Source organism: Vipera ursinii (assembly GCF_947247035.1).
Source record: "Vipera ursinii genome assembly, chromosome: 7".
In the NCBI taxonomy this organism is placed as follows: Eukaryota; Metazoa; Chordata; class Lepidosauria; order Squamata; family Viperidae; genus Vipera; species Vipera ursinii.
This window is the reverse complement of record NC_139521.1, coordinates 26,109,770-26,133,585: the sequence shown is the minus strand read 5'-3', so window position 1 is coordinate 26,133,585 and position 23,816 is coordinate 26,109,770. Positions and strand designations below refer to the sequence as shown.

Genomic DNA, 23,816 nt, shown 5'->3' with positions numbered 1-23,816 from the left:
CAGGACGGTGAACAGGGCAGTACATGTTAAAAGACAAAATACAAAAATTAAAAAAGATTAAACAAAATGCCCACAACTCTTACAATAAGTTAAAACACATTTAAAAAGTAGGTTAAAACACATTAATAAAACCCAACCCCATCCCATCAGGCCAGGCCAGCTTGTTCGAAGAGGTAAGTTTTTAGATCGCGCCAGAAGGAGCGGAGGTCAGGCGCCATCCGGAGCTCAACCGGAAGATGGTTCCATAAATCTGCCGCGCCCACAGAGAACGCCCTCCCCCTGGGGGCCACCAGTCGGCATTCTTTGACCGGTGGCACCCTGAGGAGGCCCTCTCTGTGGGAGCGTACTGGGTGGAGGGAAGTTGACGCCGGCCGCAGGTGCTCCCCAAGGTATTCCGGACCCATGCCATGTAGGGCTTTGTAGGTCATTACCAACACCTTGAATCTCACCCGGAAGACAACTGGAAGCCAATGCAGCTCGCGGAGCAGAGGTGTAACATGGGAGTGTCGGGAAACTCCCGACACAACTCTCGCGGCTGCATTCTGTACCAGTTAGAGCCTCTGAGTGGTCTTCAAGGGCAGCCCCATGTAGAGAGCGTTGCAGTAGTCCAGACGAGAGGTCATGAGCGCGTGAGTGACCGTACATAAGGCATCCCAGTCTAAATAGGGCCACAACTGGTGCACCAGGCGGACCTGGGCGAAGGCCCTCCTAGTCACAGCTACTATATGGTCTTCTAAAAAAAGCTGTGAGTCTAGGAGGACTCCCAAGTTGCGAGCCCTATCTATGGGGGGTAATAACTGGAGGAAGCAGCTCCTTAGATCCTCCGTGGTATCATAAGAAGGCAAAGCAAAAGGTCTTTTAGGATTGGTGAATTATGCTGGGAAAGAAACAAGGGAATTGCCAAAACATAAGCCATCTCCATCGGCCTCCTCAGGATGTTGCAGTCCCACAGAAGGCCAGTTCTCCTAAGACAAGTGATATTGGCCTGGAAGTCTTTAACAGTTCTACCCCAGAGCTTAAATACATTCGCTGGCCCAGGCGTGACAGAAGAGCCCACAAAGCTGATTCCAAAGATTCCTACGGAGGGGAAGGAGAGACAAATACTTTCATCCCTAGACCTGCAGAAAGCCCCCCACCCCCAAACTGTCCCAGTCTTTCCCAGGTCTGGAACCCCTCCAGAGCCATCTTATGCTGCCTCATAACCAGTGGGAGCTGCTTCAAGGACTGTCAAGCCAGCATCTCATACAACAGTACCCTGACAGAGGATGGGAAGAACCAGGAGTACAATGGGCGTTCAACTAACAGTCCGGCCAACAGCTCCCCCAATGAAAAGAATGGTAGCCAAACTGGGAAGGGTACAATGGGAAGCAGTTTTAGCTACCCTGATGTGAAATTGAAAGGCTTCCCGGTCCCACTTTATCCAAACCGGAACCCTAGCTCTGCCACAGACTCTGATTCATGTTACAAGGAACCTTTGCCAGATAGGTTCCCTCAACCCAGCATTGAGAAGCAGCCTGCCCCTACGAGCCACCGAAGCTCTGAGGAACATTATTCCTTCCATGAGTCTGATTTTGAGTTTGGAGAGTTGAACAACTCCATGTCCAGTAGGGAGATTGACGGCCTCATCTTCAGGAAACTCACCGAGCTTTTCAGTGTCCACCAGATCAATGAGTTGGCCAAGTGTACCTCCGACACAGTCTTCCTGGAGAAGACCAACAAGATCTCAGACCTCATCAACAGCATTACTCAGGACTACAATTTGGATGAGCAGGATGCTGAATGCAGGCTGGTCCGGGGCATCATACGCATCAGCACACACAAAAGCAGGGTCCGACCCCGTGTTCCTGCCCCAAATCTCCCAAGTTCTGGGGAGATCACAAGCCGAGGCAACCCCCTTCATAGCGGCAATGAGACTATGCTGGCATCTGTCCTCACTAGTGAAGAAGATCTACCTGTTCAGATATCGATAGAAACTACAGCAGATGTGCAAGCCAGAAACATGAGGCAAGGTGCCTACAACACAACAGGATCCCCGTTAAGTAGAGGTTCTTCTTTTCAAGATACAGAGACAGATTCCTCTGGGGCCCCTCTGCTTAAAGTGTATTGCTGAGAAACGTGGACCTTGCGAATTCCCAGAAGCAGTGAGACTTTAAGTCAGCCTCACCAGAGAACAGTTCAGAAGTGATGGATAATGGAGTCTGATGCAAGACATCATCAACTGTGCCTTCCAAGGAATACTTGATTTCTCTTGCCATTTTCCAAGGTTGATCCTGCTGTAACTTGCTTTAAGGTGACTGTTGGTGCATTTTGACAATGTTGATCTCTGCTTTAGATGTGAACAGAAGTGATGAAGCAGTTACAGCTTTTTGCACATATCTTTTCCCTTGACCATTCTGCTCTCCCCTTGCCCTTGTCAAATAAGAACTGACCTCTGCATTTTCCTTTCCAGAATAAAAAAGATCTTCTGCCTGTCAGGCTTATTCATCCAACAGACGGTCTGTCAGTGACTTGCCATTTGTTTCCTCATTTAGAATTCAGATTTGTTTGTTCTCATGTAATTCTCCTGGTCCTTAAAATATGCACTCTTCATTGTAAATAACCCACCAGAACTCAGATTATGAGACATTGTTGATTTAGGGAATATGACAGTTCCTCCGTTGAAATTTTCAGAAAATCTTGCTCTTTTTCCTGTAGTTTAATTTCGTTCTCTGTTCTTTTCTCCCACCTCAATTGAACCAAGGGGTTGCCTAACCTGGGAATGCAAAGTTGTGGGGGGGGGCTGTTATTGCATCTGAGGGTATTTTGATTCCTACTGTGCTTGGTGGTGTTTAGGATCCATGTTTCATTCCACATACCAGCATAAAATTAGTTGTTCTTCTGCCAGTCAACTGAGTATCCTTCAAAGCAGTGGGTGACAAAGTCTACAAATTTTACACATCTTGACAACATAATTTGATTATGTGAAATACAATAGAATTTGACTAGATTACAAATTACACTAGAAAAGTAATATTTGAAGCCTATCTCACTCACAGGCTGGCAGTGAAATGAAGACAATCTTCCATGGATCTGATAGGAAAAGAAACATGCCAAGGTATGTTGTGAAATGGTCCCTCCTCTGAGAAGCATAAAAACCATGTGGTTCTTATAATATGCATTTTCCTTTTACAGTATAGTACATGCTCCTTTAATCTAGCTCTATATCTCAAGAGCCTGCAATAACTCACCCATCTCAAGGTTGACTCAGCCTTCTATCCTTCCAAGATTGGCTTAAAAAGACCCAGATTATTGGGGGCAATATGCAGATAATGCTTTTACATTGTAAACTGCCCAGAAAGTGCTATAAAGTGTTTTGGGGTGGTATATAAGCCTAAATGCTATTGCTATCTTAACGGAAAATGAAAAGCAGACTATCCCTGAATTTTTCCATTTTTCTTTCAACTAAAGTAAAAGTAGTCAGTCTAACTGATCTGCAAGTGCAAATTATCAAAACTCCAAGCACTTTATAAAAGTAATGTGTGATAGTGTAGATGTTTTGAGGCTATTAATGGGGGAAAACTCATGTTATTTAGCAATTTAATACATGTTGGAGCTCTCAAGTGCATTGTATAGATTAAAGCAATGTGATTTCCCGTTTGCATGATGGCTATATCCAAGATGATCTTTCAAGGAAGTAATTTAAGAAAGCTGTTATATGTATATATGAATGGCAATTCCAAAAAGAGTAAGAAAGAAAACTGAGCAAGAAACATAAGATTTAGAAGACAGAGAACTCTGCACAAAAATATACAAATGAAAAAAATCATTCCCGGATTACCAATTCCAAAGACAGGTCTTAAATGTGGTAAAGATACATACAATCAGTGCTTTTTTTGTAAAAGAAAAAGGTGCCAGAACTCACACATGTCATACAACCCGCCTTGCCTACCTTACAAAGTTCCATCCAAAAAAGGTGCCGGAACTCCGTTCTGAGCGTTCTATGAGAAAAAAAGCCCTGCATACAATGATTTCTTATACAGATAAAATTATTATATTGATTACCACATTACTTTATTCGGGAAAACAAAATATTGGACACATGCACAGTAGGTTCAGCTTCTTAAGCTCAGATTTAGAGCACCAAGTATCAATAAACATTTTTGGTATGCTTAAAAAAATCTGGAAGACCAGCATAATATCACATACCTAAATTTTCTATGTTAATATCTCCTTCTCCATAAATAACACTCAAGTAAATTCTGAATATCTGCCCTACTATGGGTATAAATATGTGCCAGCTTTAATGAAAATCCAATATTTTATGGCCTCAATGTTTTACTAGCACTGCATAAATATTAATTGTTCCTTTCCTAATACTGTCATAAATATTTGGGACAACCTAATAAAATAGTTCATAGTGATAATGTTACCTTCTGTTGTACATTGCTTTAATAACTTCCCCTAGGAGTATAGATTAGTTCTTTCTCAACAGATAGCTGTTGTTATTTTCCAACAAAGTGTTAGAAATGGATGGAGTCTGTTAAAGTTTTAAATTATAGGCACTGAAGGAACCAAGTAGAAGCAAGTTTGTTAATGAACCTATGAATCTGTAGCTCATTTGGAGGCCTGTTCTAATTACTGGGGAGTTATAATTGTAGTTTAGATTAAAGGGAATGGGGTTTTTGAACCCAAAGGTTTGCCCATAATAAATAGAACAATAATGCCACAGTCATCTCATTTCAAAACATAATTGGCACTTTTCAGCCTGTATAGAATGTACTGTAGATATTATTTACTATTAGTATAGCTTCAGTTTTTATACATTTGCTTTATTATCTATGAAAATGTTTTCTTTAATCATTTTCCCTCCCCTTTCCATTCACATATGAGTGAATTTTGCTTTTAACAAGTATGAAATAGACCCAATGATCCATTTGGAAGGAATCTATAGGTACAAAAATTAGAATATAAGCAGTTATAGCTTCAATGGAAATTGTTAACTTAATTGAAATAATTTAATAATGTAAACAAGTGACAGACACATAATTTTTCATCGTCTGATTACATTCTTTAGGCTTGAATCAAAAGAATATTTTAATATGCATTATTATTCAACTTGATGCTATAGAATTATGCTGGGACTATAACCCCTGTGGCTATGTTGCTCAGGAAGTTTGGAATTTGTAGCCAAAATATAAACAAAGCCAGTTCAAATGAAAAGGGCAATCAATCTTGAAGATAAAGAGAAGGTTATTTCCTTTGTGTTGCTAGAGGCATCATCTGCCTGGTGATTCTTAAAAATGAACCAATGAACCACTCCTCTAAATCAACAAATATACCATAAACTTTCTTCTTCAAGCGGATATATTTCTCAATAACTTCTGATGACCATATGTGTAGTCTGCAAACACCCTGCATGGCATAAAGCCACATTGTGATCTCAGTTTTGCTTATTGTCATCTGTTCTGTTTTGAAACACTATCCTAGGCATCTCAGAATATCATTTTTACATTTACCTTCCTTTTCATATTGGGAAACAATAACTGCATCCAACCAATTGTCAGATAGGTTACTAAATAAAGCATTTTTAGTTCCATGTTAAACAAGTTGCACAGCCAAAGCATAAGCAAACCACATTTGAGTTATACAATCTACACCTGCAACCTCACAATTTTTCAATATTCTTGCAGCAGACATGGATTTCTTTTCTTTTCTTTTCTTTTAATTTTATTTTATTCCATTTGCTTTGCTAGTAGCTCTTTATTTATACCTTTCCATCCACTTCCAAAATCCCTTATAATCTTCAAAATTGCTCTCCATCTCCACTTCCTCTTTAATCCTGAAAGTAAAGACTTTTGGCCTTCCAGAAACAGTTAAATGCATAGGTGTTCTGGAAGGTTTTGCAGAATTAATTATTACAATTATACTTTTTATGGTTATTATACTATTTTATTGGTTTTTATATTTTATGTTGTTCTTAGATTTTCACTCCGTAAACTACCAGGAATCATTTTTCGTGAAACTGGCGGTATATAAATAATCTGAACCATTCTTTGATTTCTTTCATCACATTCTTTGCAACTATATTTTATGTATATAAAACTTACACATTCCTCTCATTCTCTTTTCAACCCATCACTTTCTTATCTGTACTTGTGTCTCATCTGCTCCTTTTCATTTTATCATTTCATCAAAGATTATATATCCAAAATATTACATAAATTTACAAATTCTAAATTTTAATGTGGAAATATGGAAATTAATGAAATTTAGTAACATAGTAATATTCTAAAATGTTTTTCTTGAATTAACTTTGTTTTCAGTGCTTACATATTAAGATGTATCATACAGTATAATGCCCCATCAAATATCTTACAGTCATCAGAAAAAGTATATAGCCCATTCTTTCTAATATATCCTTTAAGGAGACCAACAGACTTAGACTAAAAGTTTTTGATGGATTAATTCAACTTCAAGTCCAAAGAAAATTGTAAATCAGAAATTATCATTATAAAGTAATCAATTTTAAGATAATTATTCAAATAAATGTTATTTATCATCTTATCTCCTATTTTTAGAGTTTTATACAAATATTTATGAACATCAGCGTTAAAGCCCAAAGTGCATCAAAATAGGACCCAAATATATCAAGATGCCCAAAGACCCTGTAATAATAATAATAATAATAATAATAATAATAATAATAATAATAATAATAGGAGGAGGAAGAAAGAAGTGGACTGACTGAATGATTCAAGTAATAGATCAAAAAAAGATACATCAGTGGATCATTCATATAAATACACAGTATTATGAAGATATACATCTTCAGCAGAAAAAGAAAAGGATTTCTGTGTGATTTTATTCAGCAAAACAGTCTTTAACATCACTTTGTAGTTCAGTTTTACTTTCAATCTATCTGTTTCACAAAAGCATATTGCATTTTAGGGCAATAAAGTACACAGTGTGAGTTCATTAAACTCCTTTTATTATCTCCACATAAAGGTTTATGATGGATAGTAGAAACTCCCTCTTGGCAATGCATTTTTGTTTTAAGATATGAACATATTTTCATCATAAATTTATGAAGTTAAATATTCTTCAGTCAAACTAGCAAAATGCTTCTTTTCTGGAGCAAGTACTTCTAGCAGTTTATCAGCTTAAAGCTTCAATAATCACTTGGTCACTAAATCTGTACTTGTTTAAACTAGTACTGTAAATTATAATTTACCTGTTCAAGAAATACAGAAGTAGTGTACTACCCTGAGCAAAGAAAAACTTAAAATAAAATAAACAGTTTTTATAAAAAAATATATCTATTGACACCATGCCAATAGTTATTACATTAAATAATTCAGCATAATAATGACAGTTTCGACCTCCAAAATAATTTAGTGCCTTGAGCTGAGATTAAACGCAGAACATTATTTTTTCTCTCTGGTTGTCAGGCCAACCAAAAGGCCTGTCGAGTCCACTTAGAAAAAGCCTGCATCATATAATAATATTAAAGATGATAAAATATTAATATAAGCTTACAATGGAACAGTAGCCAAAAAGCTACAATAAGGCACCTTTAATTTATTAAACTGACAATCTGTTCATCTGCTGAAAATGGAATTTAAAGGTCCATCTAAAAATGATGCTGAAAAATGAAAAACCAACCATATTAATGAAAGTTTACAAGATTATTAACTGATACACATGCTATGAGTAAATACGCTAATATTACTGATTTACAAACAAACCAAGAGATACTGTCAGAATCCATTTATATTCTATTTCTAAACCCCTACCTATGCAGACCTAAACCTCACCCCTTACTGGATTCCGCCATTCCCAAGGAGGGGAAGAGAAGATGTTAATTGGCCATCCCTATCCATTAGATGGATTGTTTATTCAGGTTGTTTACTCAGTCTGCCTGGGTGCCATCATCAAAGACCAGGGAAAGAACCTTTGAACTGAGAAGAACAAAGAAAGAGGGGGGGGATTCTGGTTTGTATCTCTGATTGGAATTTGAAGGGGAGGAAGCAATTGTTGTAAATGCATGAAGTTCTCTTTTCCCATGAAAGGTTTTGACACATGAAACTTAACTGATCCAGGACTGACGAAATGGATTGAGGGGAGGGGTTTTTACTCGGGGACACTTTAAAAGTATCAGTCTCCGACACAGTTGCCAGATCCTGTCTAGATTATCCACTGTCAATCATGTTTTAGTAAAAGTTCCTGCTTGGACAATCCTGTCTCCAAGAGTTCTTTTTTCCTAAGATGTGGATTGGGGTGGGTCCTGACATTAGACAGGAACTGCATTAAGAGTCAATCTGGAAGTAAAAACCTTACCGGGGGACTTTGCAAAAAATACAATATCTAAAGACAAAGCAAGGGAGGAGGAAAGCCCCATGGAAAGGGAACTTTTCCCCCGAACAAAACTCCACCAATGGTTGGAAACTGAGGCGTCATATTCCTCCGGGGATGAGGTGGTGGAAATGCATGACCACAAACTTCGGTGGTCCATGGGCATTGGAAGGAAAAGCAAGTGGCAAAAGGCATCGTGGAAAGTGACCCTGAGGTGGGGTGGCCACCAACCTGAATGGAGGCAAGAGATGGAGAGCTCCCTGCACCTCAGTGAAGAGGAACAGATCCTAGAGAAAGCTATTGACCTGATGAAGAAAACCCTTAGCTCACTAAGAGAAGAGAAACCTGAGTACCGCAGCTGCAGCAGCGCCTGGGGCCGCAATTGGAGTGACAGTGGGGGGGATCCAGAACCTGCAACACTGAGGCCGTCCGCTGGACCAGGAGCTGCCGCCTCAGTAGCACCCACCCCCAGAACCACAGATGGGGATCAGGATGGGGGGCAATACCGCCTGCTGTGCCAACAACAATCCATTCAAAGACTACTACTCCTGGAAGCAAAATTCGGGGGGAACCACCACGCTTGGGGTTTTTCCTAACCCAAGTCCTCAGCTATATGGAACAATATGGACGGGACATCTCCAGTGACAAAGCCCACATCTGCATCATGTAATCCACCCTGGACAGACCGGCTGCAGACTGGGTGGTGAACCTGCATGACTCCAACACCCCAGAACTCAACAACTTCAACCGATTCATGTCATCCTTGAGGAGGTGGTTTGAGGACCCTTTGGCTGATCGTAAGGCCTGGGAGAGAATCAAAATGGTGAGGCAGGGCAGACGGCCAGTGGCTGAATATACCCAAGAATTCTGAGCCATTGCCAGCAAGCTGAACTGGCCAGAAGACATCCTCCTTAGCCATTTCAAAGACAGGCTAAACTACGACCTGCATGATGCCTGCCTGCCTCGAGGAGACCCACACCATCTTGACAACTGATATGTCCTGGCAGAGGAGGCAGACATAGATCTACTAAAGAGGCATCGCCAGTGAAAACCATGGAGCCGCCCACTGCTGGAGGAAACACGCAAGGCAGAAAAACCACCATCCATGGCTAAGAAACCAACAGGCTGTTTCAAATGTGGGAGAGAGGGCCACCGCACTGCAGAATGCTGCTCAAAAGCCCCTCGGCATAAATCAGAGGCATCACCCTCCAGGAGACCAGGGAAGTCCCAAGGCAATGCAAAAGAACCCTCCATGAGGGGGACAGAGGCTGTAGAGTCCATAACCCCTGCCAAGGACTGGCATTGGATTATGGCCTACACCGCAGGGGCGGTGGACACCTCAGAAGACAGCTCAGAGGGAGAAACATTGGTAAGTGGATCCATTCCACCCATGCTTAAGACAGTGACTATATTAGCTTACTCTATGCATGAAGCCATCAAAGTAAAAGCCCTAATAGACTCTGGCTGCACCCGCTGCCTCTTCAGCCCGACGCTGGTGGGGAACTTGGGCATCCCAGTGAGGTGACTAAAACAACCAATCTCCTTTGGCCAGTTAGTGAAAGCCTTAATAAACTCTGGCTGCACCTGCTTCCTCATTAGCCTGACGCTAGTGGGGAACTTGGGCCTTCTGGTGAGGAGGCTAAAGCAACCAATCTCATTTGGCCATTTAGTTGGATCCATAGCAGGAGGGGTCACAGCTACCCTAGCCACTTTACCAATTCACCTGTCCCTGGGGACTCAAGAGGAAGACATAACGTTTGTAGTGGCCCCAGGCATGGAATGCCCAATGATTTTAGGACTGGAATGGCTGAAGAAATGGAATCCCAGGATAAATTGGAGGACAGCAGAACTCAACTTCCCAGAGGGGGAGCATAGGAGCTTAAAACCCCAAAGCACCCCCCCAACCCGAAGAGAGGAGTCAGCATCAGTGGGGGAAGAGAAGGGGATACCAGAAATACTGGAGGAATACAGGGACCTTGCTGACGTTTTCAGTGAGGAATGGGCAGATGAGCTTCCCCCTCACCAGGGCCCACAGATTGTGCTATAGAATTCAAACCCAGGGCAAAACTCCCGAAGCCCAGGATGTATGCCATGAGCCCAAAAGAAATGGCGGAGATGGAAAGATTCATAAATAAAAGCTTACAAAGGGGATTTTGTTGAGCTGCCAAACCCAAAGTGGCCACCCCAGTCCTGTTCAGGGAGAAGAAGTACAGCTCTCTTCACTTATCTGTGGACTATAGGTCCCTTAACGCAATTAGTGAATGTAATCTATATCCCCTACCCCTAATGAAGGATATGCTATCCCACCTATCGAGAGGAAGGATTTTTACCAAACTAGACCTGAGAGAAACATACTACTGCATTAGGATTAAGGAAGGAGATGAATGGAAGACTGCGTTCAATTGCCCAATGGGTTGCTACCAGTTCAAAGTCCTGCCATTTGGACTGCAATGGGCCCCAGCAGTTTTTATGCAATTAATTAATGAAGTGCTAAGAGAGCACCTATATAAGGGGGTCCTAGTTTGCCTAGATGACATCCTTATCTTCACTGAGACCAAAGAGGAACATGTTAACCTAGTCAGAGCAGTTCTGAAAAAGTTGCGGGCCGCCCACCTATATGCTAAACTATCGAAATGTGAATTCCACCAGGAAAGAATAGACTACCTGGGGTATCGCATATCCCCAGAGGGCATCGAAATGGACCCTGAGAAAGTCAGGGCAGTATTAGAATGGATACACACACACACACACACACACACACATGGAAGCAATTGCAAAGTTTCCTGGGGTTTGCAAACTTCTACCGTCAATTCACCCCTTCGTTTGCCCAAATAGCCCTGCCACTCACAAACTTGTTGAAAATGGGGGGGGAGGGTGGTCGCCAGTGAAACCCAGCCAGCCTCTGAAGTGGACAATGGAATGTCAAGCAGCATTCAAGAGGCTAAAGAGACTTTTTTTCTGTTGAACCTTTTTTCTGTCAACACCCAGATCCCGATAAACCTTTTGTAATACAGGCAGATGCAAGCGATGTGGTGGTGGGAACTGTATTATTAGAGGAAAATGATGAGGGGGCATTGCAACCATGTGAATATACATCCAGGAAACTCACAGAGACAGAACAACATTGGCCTGTGTGGGAAAAGGAGGCATATTCTGTGTGATGGTCATTACTTACATGGTGCCAGTTCCTTGAAGGAAATAAAATCCCCTTCCAGGTTTGGATAGACCACAAAAATTTGGAAGCACTAAAAACACCTAGGAAACTCACTCCTAAGCAAGCCCGCTGGTCCCAACATTTTCATCGATTCAATTTCACTCTCAAACACTTAATGACGGGGAAGAATTTCTTGGCGGATGCATTATCTTGCATGCCCCAATATAAGGATCACTGGGTCACTGACTCTAAACCACTCATGCCCAAATAACAATTGGCAGCACCAGTCACCACCAGGACCCAAGCAAAAATGAAGCCACGGGTGGATAGCCAAACTGAAATAGAATTCCAAAAGTCTTTGGAAACTGATGAATGGTTCCAGAAAAATAGACATGTGTGCACAATTAAAGATGGACTACTCTGGGTGAGTGAGAAATTATACATACCTGCCACCCAGAGGATCAATTTCATGCAGCTGTGCCATGATACAAAATCAGCAGGACACTTTGGGTTTGTAAAAACTTACACTTAACTAAAAGGCAATTTTGGTGGCCATCCATGAAAAGGACATAGAAAACTACATGGGCAGCTGCCAAATTTGTGCGATGGCTAAGAGGCTGCAAGGGAAGTTGCCAGGACTGTTACAATTGGTGGCGAACCCCTCAGCCCCATGGAAGGAAATAGCCATGGATTTTATAGTGGAATTACCAGAAAACAACAGGAACACTGTAGTCTGGATGGTCACGGACTTGTTTTCCAAACAAGTGCACTTCATCCCTTGCCAAAAAATCCCCACCGCAAAAGCCTTAGCAAAACTTTTCGTGCAGCATATTTACAGATTGCATGGGGCACCACAACGCATTATATCTGATAGGGGGATGCAATTTATGTCGGCATTTTGGAAAGAATTTTTATCCCTTTTAGGAACCGCCCAAAGACTGTCATCTAGTCATCATCCTCAGATGAGAGGTTTGGCTGAACATTCAAACTCAGTACTTGAGCAATATTTAAGATGCTTTATTAATTTCTAGCAAACAAATTGGATGAACGTATTGCCTTTCTCAGAAGTGGCATATAATAATGCAGTCCACTCCAGCACAGGTTACACTCCTTTTCAAGTAGCTACTGGTCAAAGTTTCAACCCCATGCCAGAACTAACCCCAAATGAACCAGTAATCCCAGCACTGAATGAATGGATTGCACAATTATAAAACATCTGGCCAATCATTAGGAAAGCTTTAAATGAAGCTAGACAAGCATACAAGACACAGGCGGACAAAAAAAGAGTCGATCCCAAACCATTCAGGGTAGGAGACATGGTATATTTATCCACAAAATACCTAAAATTACTACAACCCTGTAAAACACTCGGACCAAAATATATTAGACGTTTTCCAATTAAAAGAATCTTAAACCCAGTAACAGTTTAATTAGGACTACCCAAAAATCTTAGGCAGATACACCCAATTTTTCACTGCAGTTTACAAAAAAGAGAACAACAGTCACCCCTACGAACAAAAACACCACCACCACCACCTCCCATCATGGTGGAAGGAGAAGAGCACTTCGAGGTGGAGGAAATCCTGGATTCTAGGAAACATCATGGAGCAATTCAATATCTAGTAGCTTGGAAACACCTCCCCTCCTCAGAAAATGAGTGGGTCAATAAACATCACATTAGAGCACCAAAGTTGCTTAAGAAGTTTCATACAGAATATCCTAACAAACCGGGCTAACATTTATATTTTATTTCCTCTACAGGTGGACCTATCTTTCTTTTAAGGAAGGAGGTTGTCAGAATCCATTTATACTCCATTTCTAAACCCCTATCTATGCAGACCTAAACCTCACCCCTTACCGGATTCCACCATTCCCAAGGAGGGGAAGAGAAGATGTTAATTGGCCATCCCTATCCATTAGATGTAAGGTTGTTTATTCAGCCTGCCTGGGGGCCATCATCAAAGACCAGGGAAAGAACCTTTGAACTGAGAAGAACAAAGAAAGAGGGGGGGGGATTCTGGTTTGTATCTCTGATTGGAATTTGAAGGGGAGGAAGCAATTGTTGTAAATGCATGAAGTTCTCTTTTCCCATGAAAGGTTTTGACACATGAAACTTAACTGATCCAGGACTGACCAAATGGACTGAGGGGAGGGGTTTGGGGACACTTTAAAAGTATCAGTCTGTGACACAGTTGCCAGATCCTGTCTATCCTATCCACTGTCAATCATGTTTTAGTAAAAGTTCCTGCTTGGACAATCCTGTCTCCAAGAGGTTTTTTTCCCTAAGATGTGGATTGGGGTGGGCCCTGACAGATACAAAATTTTGGCAAATTCCCCATAAATATACAGTGAAGTTTTATTGCTGAATCCAAATATAATTTGAGCATCAGGATTAAAAGAGCACTTAATTGTATCAATATTGCATAAGATTCACTGTTACACATAGAATATGCTACCATATTAAAAGAAACATACCATACTAAACTCCCAAAAGTTCCTTTCCAAGAGGCAATTGGACTTCATTGGGTTTTTTGAAGACATTTCGCTTATCATCCAAAAAGTATCTTCAGCTCTGACTGGATGGTGGGGAATGAAAGCATTTATATTCCTTGCAGCCTGCTGGTCATTTGCATTTTTAGAGAGTCGTTGAGGCCACTTGGAAGTTTATCTGTGTCCTCAAGTTCTCCTGAGTGGTGCAAATGGGGATGGAGCCTTCTTGGAACTGCTGAAAGGACTGTGTTGTAGACTGGAGATAGATGATGTTGTGTTCCTCCCCCTCTATTGAGAGAGGGCCATTTAATTTTAACATAGATGGCCTCTTTGACCCCTTTTCAAACCAGCGGTCCTCTCTCTCCAAAATGTGGACTGTCTTTTGTCTTTTAAATGCAGATGAACAGCTAAATCTTGTCCTGATGGGTTTGTTCTCCTATTTGTGCCATGCATTTATAAAGTGGTTGTTTTGTTTCTCCAATGTACAGATTTGCACATGTCTCACTGCACTATACTGCATATACCACATTGCTTAGTTTGTGCCTGGGTGTTTTATCCTTGGGGTGGACAAGTTTATGCCTTAGTATATTCTTGGGTTTAAAGTGTGCTCCTCCTGAGCTTTTCAGATATTCCTGCAACATATGGATAAACGAAGCAGTGTTGTCATTCCATACATTGCAGGAACAACTGGAAAGCTCAGGAGGATCTTCAGCCAGCACAATATACATGCACATTTTGTTCTCCTTTATTGTGCCAGGCATTTTGAAGTGGTTGTTTTGTTCCCCCTATGTACAAATCTGCATATGTCTCACTGCATTGTACTGCATATACCACTGAGGGAAGTCAGCTCCCCAAAGAAGGAAATATTAAAAGGGCAGAAAAATATATTTCCTAAAAAGAAATTGAAGAACTAGGAAAGCATGCCCAGTTTTCTTAAAAGTCTCAGGTCTCCTTCCCCCCCAAAGCTGAAAACCAGTTCTATAGATATGCAAATGTCAGCCATCAAGAAGGTTGGAGCTAGACATTTAAGAAGACAAAGGCCTAACATCTAGATATTCCAGCCCCAGGGAAGCAGGGGCTGGGACATACCCACAACAGCAAGATTCCTAGAAGGGCACACCTGGACTCAGGACAGAATATGTGACACAGGAAATAGCCTCAAACAGGAACCAGAAATAACTCCAAACAATAGAGTCCAGGGGGTATAAAAACCCATTACCCACATGTGGTCAGTCCTTTTTCTGTTGGATCCATACTTCTGTCTGGCTTTCCTCTGCAATAAACTGTAACCCTCTTCCCAAAGCAGTCTCCATGTTGTTTATCCCCAGCTTGGATGGAACCATGATGAAGACTTTTCTTCCTACAATTTGGCAACCCAGATGGGACTCCAAGCTAACCTCTCCAATGGACTGAGACTGGTAAGCCCCATCTTGCCAGCAGCAAATCCCTTTGTGTCTGTGGATGGGTTTCCCAGGCCCTGCCCATGTGGAGCCAGGGTGGTAAATGGAGTTTTGGGTTTGAGCTCAAGGGCTGCTTTGGAAAGAAGATGAAAGTGAGTCCGTCTAAATTTTAACTTTAAAGCCCAGGGGAGTGAAAGAAATGTATGTATGTATGTGTGTGTGTGAGTGAGAAGACTTTTTTTGCTAAAGTGCAGGACCTTTTGTTAGGGAAAAGGGAGAGACTTTGTGAAAATGGAATGCAATGAGAGAATTGGATTTGGGCAACTAGCTGGTTAGGCCCTGTAAACAAAGCAAAGCAAAGTTAGGAAATTAAGCCCCTTACCTCTGTAAAGCAAGCAGAGGTGTTCCCAGACATTAGAAGTGTGCAAACAGTGGTGGTGAAAAGTGAAGGTAAAGCCGGTAAGAGCATCCACATACCTTCTGCAGGAGAGCAGAAGAATCCTCAACAGACCCCTTTTTGGTCTGAAACTGTGGTGGTAGATCCCTAAAGGAGCATCCCAGTTCTCTGTGAGGATCCAGAGTGCTCGTTGGGTTCCTTTTTGACCCAAAAACTATGTTGGTAGGCAGAAGTCTCACTAGGAGGCTTTTGTATGCCAGACCCAATAGAACCATGGGGTGTTCTAGTTCAAAGGTCAAGATAGGCTCCCCAGTAAAGCTTGTTTGAGGCCTGGGATGGGAATCAGCTACCTGTTCAGGCAGGTATGAAAAAGAGATAGGTAGAGAAACTATATATAAAGAAAATGGACTTTGCTAGGGCTTTGATGGGAAACCAATTTGGCTAAATAAAGGTACTCAAAGGGAAAATAAGAAATAGTGATTCTCTCTCTTTCTCTCTCTCTCTATGCAACCACATGGTATGTTTAAGATGTGCATTCACTAATTTGAGTCAATGGTGGAAATGACTAGGGTGTGTAAAACTAAGACTTTTGTTTCCTTTTCTGTTCTCTTGTCTTTGTGTGTATATGTGTGTCAAAGTCTTTGTGTGTGTGGTAAATGTGACTGTTAACTGTCTCTAATCCAAAGAGAAAAGAATTTTAAAATTCTGCTAGAAATTCTGCTTAAAATAAGCTACCAAAAAGAAAATTCCCTCACTCTGTTTGTCTGGCCAACAAACAGAGTGAAGAAAAATGTGTTTGTTTGTTTGTGTTTTTTCTTCTTCTCCCTTTCTCTCTATATACTCTTAAGAACAGCCCAAAGTTAGCAGGAGGGAATGTATTAAGTTCATCTGCTGGAAAAGTTTCACTCTTGCATTTAATAAGAATAATAAAGTTGGAAGGGACCTTGGAGGTCATCTAGTCCAATCCCTGCTCAGGCAGAAAACCCTATACCAACTTTATCAAATGCCTTACTGAAGTCCAAGTAAATTGTATCCAAAGCATTACTCTGGTCCACTAATTTTATCACTTGGTCAAAGAATGCAATAAGATTTGTTTAGCATGATCTGTTTTTGACAAACCCATGTTGGCTTTTAGTAATGACTTTGTTTGCCTCTAGGTGTTCGTTGATTTGTTGTCTGATCATCTTTTCCAGAATCTGCCCAGGTGAGGTCAGGCTGATAGGTCTGTAGTTTCCTGGATGTATTTTTTCTTTCCTTTCTTCTTCTTTTAAGATGGGAACTACATCAGCTCTTTTCCAGTCCTCTGGTAGCTCCCCAGTGCTCAGTGATCTTTGAAAAATATAGTTCAGTGGTTTTGAGATCACATCTGCCAGTTCCTTGAGAACCTTTGGGTGTAATCCATCTGGTCCTGGTAATTTGAACTCACGCTGAGCTTGTTAACCAGATGGTCAGCAGTTTGGCGGGTCGAATCCCGAGTGCTGCGTAACAGAGTGAGCGCCTGTTACTCGTCCCAGCTTCTGCCAACCTAGCAGTTCGAAAGCATGTAAAAATGCAAGTAGAAAAATAGGGACCACTACGGTGGGAAGGTAACAGCGTTCCGTGTGCCTTTGGCGTCTAGTCATGCTGACCACATTAATAATAGTAATAATAATAATAATAATAATAATAATAATAATAATAATAATAATAATAATAATAATAATAATAATAACTATTATTATTATATTATTATTATTATTATTAAATTTCTATACCGCCCTTCTCCCGAAGGACTCAGGGCGGTGTACAGGGCAATAAATACAATAAAAAATACAATGTACAAAAGTTAAGATAGAATTAAATATTAAGCCCAATTACAATAAAATTAATTAAAATTAATATTAAAATTCCCTAACCCATCAGACCAGGCCAGCTGATTCAAATAAATAAGTTTTTAGATCACGGTGGAAGGAGCAAAGGTCAGGAGCCGTCCGGAGCTCAACCGGTAGATGGTTCCAAAGGTCTGGCGCACCCACAGAGAACGCCCTCCCCCTGGGGTCATCAGTTGACATTCTCTGACCGACAGCACCCTGAGGAAGCCCTCTCTGTGGGAGCGCACTGGACGATGGGAAGTTGATGCCGGCAGCAGGTGCTCCCATAAGTAAACCGGACCCATGCCATTTAGGGCTTTATAGGTCATCACCAGCACCTTGAATCTCACACGGAGGGCAACCGGAAGCCAATGCAGCTCGCGGAGTAGAGGTGTTACATGGGAGTATCGGGAGACCCCCAACACCACTCGCGTGGCTGCATTCTGCACCAGCTGAAGACTCCGCGTGGTCCTCAAGGGCAGCCCCATGTAGAGAGCATTGCAGTAGTCTAAACAAGAGGTCATGAGTGCGTGAGTGACTGTACGCAAGGCATCCCGGTCCAGATAGGGCCGCAACTGGCACACCAGGCAAACCTGGGCAAAGGCCCTCCTAGTCACAGCTCCTATATGATCTTCCAAGGAGAGCTGTGAATCTAGGAGGACACCCAAGTTGCGAGCCCTATCTATGGGGGGTAATAGCTCACCCCCCCATAGTTAGAGGTGGAATAATCTGAATTTCCCGAGATGCCGACACGCACAACCACTCAGTCTTGTCGGGATTGAGCCGAAGCCTGTTCCTCCCCATCCAGGCAACGGGACATCACATCGAGGGCATCACTGGGGTGGTTTGGGGTAGAGATTAAAAGCTGGGTATCATCAGCATACTGATGATACCCAACCCCCAAACCACAAATGATCTCACCCAGTGGCTTCATATAGATGTTGAACAGGAGAGGTGAGAGGACCGACCCCTGAGGGACTCCACAAATGTGAGGCCTCGAGGCCAACCTCTGCCCTCCTGCCAACACCGATTGCGAATGTCCCAGGAGGTAAGAGGAGAACCACTGCAAGACAGTGCCTCCCACTCCCAACCCCCTGAGACGCTGCAGTAAGATACCATGGTCAATGGTATCAAAAGCCGCTGAGAGGTCTAACAGGACTAGGACAGAAGAACAACCCCTGTCCCAAGCCCGCCAGAGATCATTTACCAGCATGACCAATGCTGTCTCCGTGCTGTACCCGGGCCTGAAGCTCAATTGGTACGGGTCCAGATAATCAGCTTCCTCCAGGAACAAAGGGAACTGATGCGCCACCACACTCTCAACAACCTTCGCAAGAAAGCGAAGGTTGGAGACCGGACGATAGTTGTTTAAAACAGCTGGGTCCAGGGCAGGCTTCTTGAGGAGGGGTCTCACCACCGCCTCCTTCAAGGCGGTGGGAAAAATACCCTCACTAAAAGAAGCACTGCCTGGAGCCAGCCTCGTGTTCCCTCCCGAGCGGCATAGACCAGCCAGGAGGGGCACAGGTCCAATAAACATGTGGTGGAACTCAGCTTCCCCATGATCCTGTCCACATCTTCCAGAGTCACAGGATCGAACTCCTCCCAGATAACATCACTAAGACCGCCCATGTCCTCACAGTCAGACTCTGCCCAGTCGGAGTCCAAACCGGTCCAGATCCGAGCGATTTTGTCCAACAGATGTTGGCTAAACTCCTCGGCACGACCCTGCAAGGGCTCCTCCCTCACCTCCTGATTAAGGAGGGAGCAGGTCACCCTAAACAGGGCGGCTGGGCAATTATCTGTGGATGCAATGAGGATAGCAAAGTAATTAGACATTGCCGTCCTCATCGCCGCGAGATAAGACCTCATAGAGGATCTTATTCGCAATCGGTCAGATTCAGACCGGCTGGATCTCCAACAGCTCTTTAGGCCCCGTCTCCGACGCTTCATCTCCCGGAGCTCCTCGAAGAACCATGGAGCCCACTGGGATCTGCACCGGGTCAGGGGCCGCATGGGTACAACTCGGTCGAGTGCCTCCGTGGCTGCCTTTTCCCAGGCTTCCACTAGGGCCTCGGCCGAGCTGTGAGTGAGGGCGGCAGGTGGGTACCCAAGCGCCGCCTGGAACCACTCAGGGTCCATTAAGTGCCTAGGGCGGAACCATCTTGTTGATTCAACGACCCCACGACGGGGAGTGCCAAAATGGAAGACCAGCCGCAAGAGATGATGATCGGTCCATGACAGGGGCATAACAATTGGGGAACTCCCACCCAGATCATCTAACCACCGTCCAGATAAGAAAACCAAATTGAGTGTGTGACCTCCCCCATGAGTCGGGCCCTGAATTACTTGCATCAGGTCAATGGCCGTCATGGAAGCCATGAACTCCCGAGCTAACTCAGATGATCCCCCCAGGGATGGTAGATTGAAGTCACCCAAGAGCATAAATTTGGGGAACTCAATCACCAAACCTGAGAGGATGTCGAGAAGCTCAGGCAGGGCTGCTGCTACGCGACTAGGCGAAAGGTACACCAGCCCGCAAGCCCAACTGAGCCCTAGGGCCACATCTCAGGAGGAGAGGCTCACACCCGGATATTTGGAAAATGGTGGCCTCCCGCGGACATAAGGTCTCCCTCACAACTACCGCCACACCCCCGCCCCTACCCTGAGCCCGAGGCTGGTGAAGCACCCGGAAACCTGGTGGGCAGAGATCAACCAGAGGGACACCACCCTATGGGCCCAACCAGGTCTCCGTAATGGAAGCCAGGTCCGCACGCTCCTCATCAACCAGCTCATGGATGAGAGGAGCCTTATTGACTATGGACCTGGCATTAAAATATACCAGCCTGAGCTCAGGTGGCTGCTCATCCTCGTTCCCAGAGCCACGGGATGAAACCAGAGGGTCGGATCACATCACCGCTTGAAGACAGCGGGGACACACTCCCGGGTGTTGATATGGCCCTCTGTTCGGACGCCTGCTGCCATTCCCTAACGTCGTGGGAATAGGTAATCCCACACCCCGCTCCGGGGCCCTGGAGGCGACCAACCCCCGCCCCATCCCACCGTGATCTATCCCAGGCCTGGCCTGAATAACAGTTGGTGGATACCCCCCAATCTCCGACCAAACCTGCAATCCCTCCCCCCTTCCTAACCCTTCAAAATATTTTGATAAAAAACAAACCAGGGGCCTCTTGTTGAATTTATGATAGAGGCTCCTGTCCCTGCCCAGCCATCTCTCAGGGTCCCAATAATTGGGCCCGTCATCAAGAGGAGAGGTAAAAACAGAGGCGGGTCACACCCAGGAAGGGGGGGCACTCCTGAGAGCGAATAAGTCAATGCTTGAGTAAAATAGGCGAGCCATTGTGTAAATGAGTCCAGCAAGGCAGTCCCATAGTCAATCAGGAGGATCTAAAATGGAAGGTTGGCAATATCCAGTTCACCCGCTCCTCTGCCACTTGAGCTGGGCAACCTCTTGGGTGACCTCTGGAGCAGGTCGGCCACCACCCTCTCACAGCAGGCCCAGACCTATCCGGAAGTGGAACAGGATACAAACCCCAGGTAAGGCATACAACCCTAGATCTCTCACCTCTAGGGGGATAGCAGATGGTATAACTGAGCCGCTCTCTCACAGTGACTCAACTCCGGGACCTTCTGAGTCCTATGGGGGTCATGGGAGAAAAGAGGAGTTTGAGCAGCAATTTCCAAGGCATAAAAAGCCTGCGAGATGACAAAATAACAGATGTTCTGGCTGCAAAAGTCTCTGCAAAGGTCCTTCTCCAAAGCAAGAGAGGTTTAATGACAAACGGGTCCAATACCAGCTGGCGAAGTTCAGCAGCTCAAGTCCAGCTGGCCCCACAAAACATGGGCGACATGAAGGTAGCCTGTGCTGCCCGACGGCCAGCAACACACGCCACCAGCTCTCCAACTCCAGGCCGTGGGTCGCCATGTCGGAACGGCCGTGAAACAGCCGCAGGGCAGCCACAACACTCCAGCTCACCTCCCCATCTGCCACTCCACATCAATGCCATTTCTTCCTCCATTTCACAATCTTCCGGTGTTCCGGAGGGCACTCTAGGCCGCAACTCTATTGGCTCCAAAAATCAGCTGTTCGGAGCCCTACAAGCCGCGGTTCCTCCCGACTCAACAGAGGGCCTCTGAGAGACACCGGAACGCATAGAAACCAATTTAGAAATGGAGGGCTGTACCGCTAAGGACGGCGTCAACGACCTCTCTTCTTCATTTTTCCATCCCACCAAGCCCCAACACAGAGGAAGAAACTCCTCTGCGGACTCCTGAAAACTCGAGGGACGCCAAAATAGCTGGAACTCTCCACGGAGCTCAGCCGAGCACGTCTGCCATCTTGGGCGTGGCAGAATTATGACCCCGGAGACGTCCTCGGACAAACGCTGGCTCTTCGGCTTTGAAACAGAGATGAGCACCGGCCCCTAGAGTTGGAAACAACTAGCACGCATGTGTGGGGGAACCTTTACCTTTACCTTTTTAGGCTGGATAGGTTCTCACTTGCCATTTTCTTGCCTATCTTAATTTGTGTTTCTAATCTATTTTTTATTGTATTGTTTTTGATAGGTTGTGTAAAGACAGATTTTAAAAAATGAGTTAAATAGTTCTGCTTTCTCCCTGTTGCTCGTCACCTTCTTGCCACAATCATTTCTTTAATTTTTTCTTGTTTTTTTACATGTTGAAAGAAGGGTTTTTTTTGTTACTTTTTACTTTGGTCACAAGCCTAAGTTCATTTTAAGCCTTAGCTTTCCTCACTTCATCTATGCAGGCTTCGACTATTTGCTGATATTCTGCTTTAGTTATGTGCTCCTTTCCACTTTTTTGGTTGTCTTTTTATCTTTCAATTTATCAGAGAGATCTTTATGCAGCCATGCTGTTATCCTTTGAGAGCTGTTTTTTGTTGTTGTTGTTGTTGTTGGTATTGTGCTAGACCTTTTTTCAAAATTTCCCAAGCTTTTTAAATTGTTTTCCCCTTGAGGATTCTCATTTATGGAATCCCTCCCAAGCCCTATGTTTATTGAAATTAGCTCTCTTAAACTCCAAGACTCTAGTTTAACTATGTTCTATTGCTTGTGCTTCCATAATGTTGAATTCCAATATTACATGACCTCCCCCCCACCAAGATTCCTGTGGCTTCAACACCTATCATTTCATCTCTGTTAGTGAGAATTAGATCCAATATGGCTAATTCCCTAGTTCCCCTCTCTACTTTCTGTTTGATTTTCCACTTGGTGTAGTTTGTCTCCCAGTTGATGCCAGGGTAATTAAAGTTCCCCATTACTATTGTGATGTGCTTCCTACATACCTTGGTTAACTAACTAGAAAAAAGTTCCATCTATTTCCTCTGTTTGGTTGGGTGGCCTATAAGTATACACCTATGGCAATGTCATTTTTCCCCCTTTTTATATTGACCAAAATGCATTCAAGAGTTTTCATCATTGTGCTTTATTTCTTTAAAGATGGAGTTATTTCTTATATAGAAATTCCACCTCTTTTATTTGGTCTGTTTCCTTTAAACAATTTAAATCCCTCTAGCTGTGTGTTCCATTTGTGGGTTTCATCCCACCATGTTTCCATAATGGCAACATTATCATATCTGCCCTCATTTACCTGAATTTCTAGTTCACCCTGTTTACTGTTCATACTCTGTGCATTGGTGTACAGACATTTAAGTGCTTTATAACTGACCCTGTGTTTACTTTCTACATAACCTGTGTGTGGTGCCTGAGTTCCCCTTATTTTCTTACTACCTGTTTGGTTAATGCTATTAAAAGTTTGATTTTGCTTGATAGCAAGGTTGATATTCTTGTACACACACACACATCTGTTACATGCACCGCTAACCCTGTAGTTTTTGATTGCCAGGGACAGGGATGTTCTGTATCAATTAACTCACTGTCCCCATTGTTTAGCTTAAATATTCCTCCAGAAAATCTGTAAGTTTATTGCAAGTAACTCAGTCCTTCTCTTTGATGGATGCAAACCATCTTTTGTTGCTGTTGTTGTTCTTGTTGTTGTTTCATTGGACCAGCTACAGACATTGTGACTAATATAAACTAAGTCCTAACAGGTTACAAGTGTTCAGTTCAGAAATGAGACTGTTGGGAGGAATTCTCCCGTTCAGGCTTTTCCAGCTGGGATTCTCACAAGCAGCAGAGAGGGGAACAAATAGAATG

The 23,816-nt window shown here is 43.4% G+C and overlaps 1 protein-coding gene across 1 annotated transcript; it reads left to right on the top strand.

The window, feature by feature from the left end:
* Positions 1–874: 874 nt before the first annotated feature.
* On the top strand, positions 875–2,268 carry LOC310643007 (keratinocyte differentiation factor 1-like; the record flags this gene model as incomplete). The annotated part of the gene is made up of 1 exon (XM_083367029.1): positions 875–2,268. One exon carries the CDS (start codon positions 875–877, stop codon positions 2,108–2,110), a length of 1,236 nt encoding a protein of 411 aa, XP_083223155.1. The 3' UTR covers positions 2,111–2,268.
* Between the last annotated feature and the right edge of the window lie 21,548 nt (positions 2,269–23,816).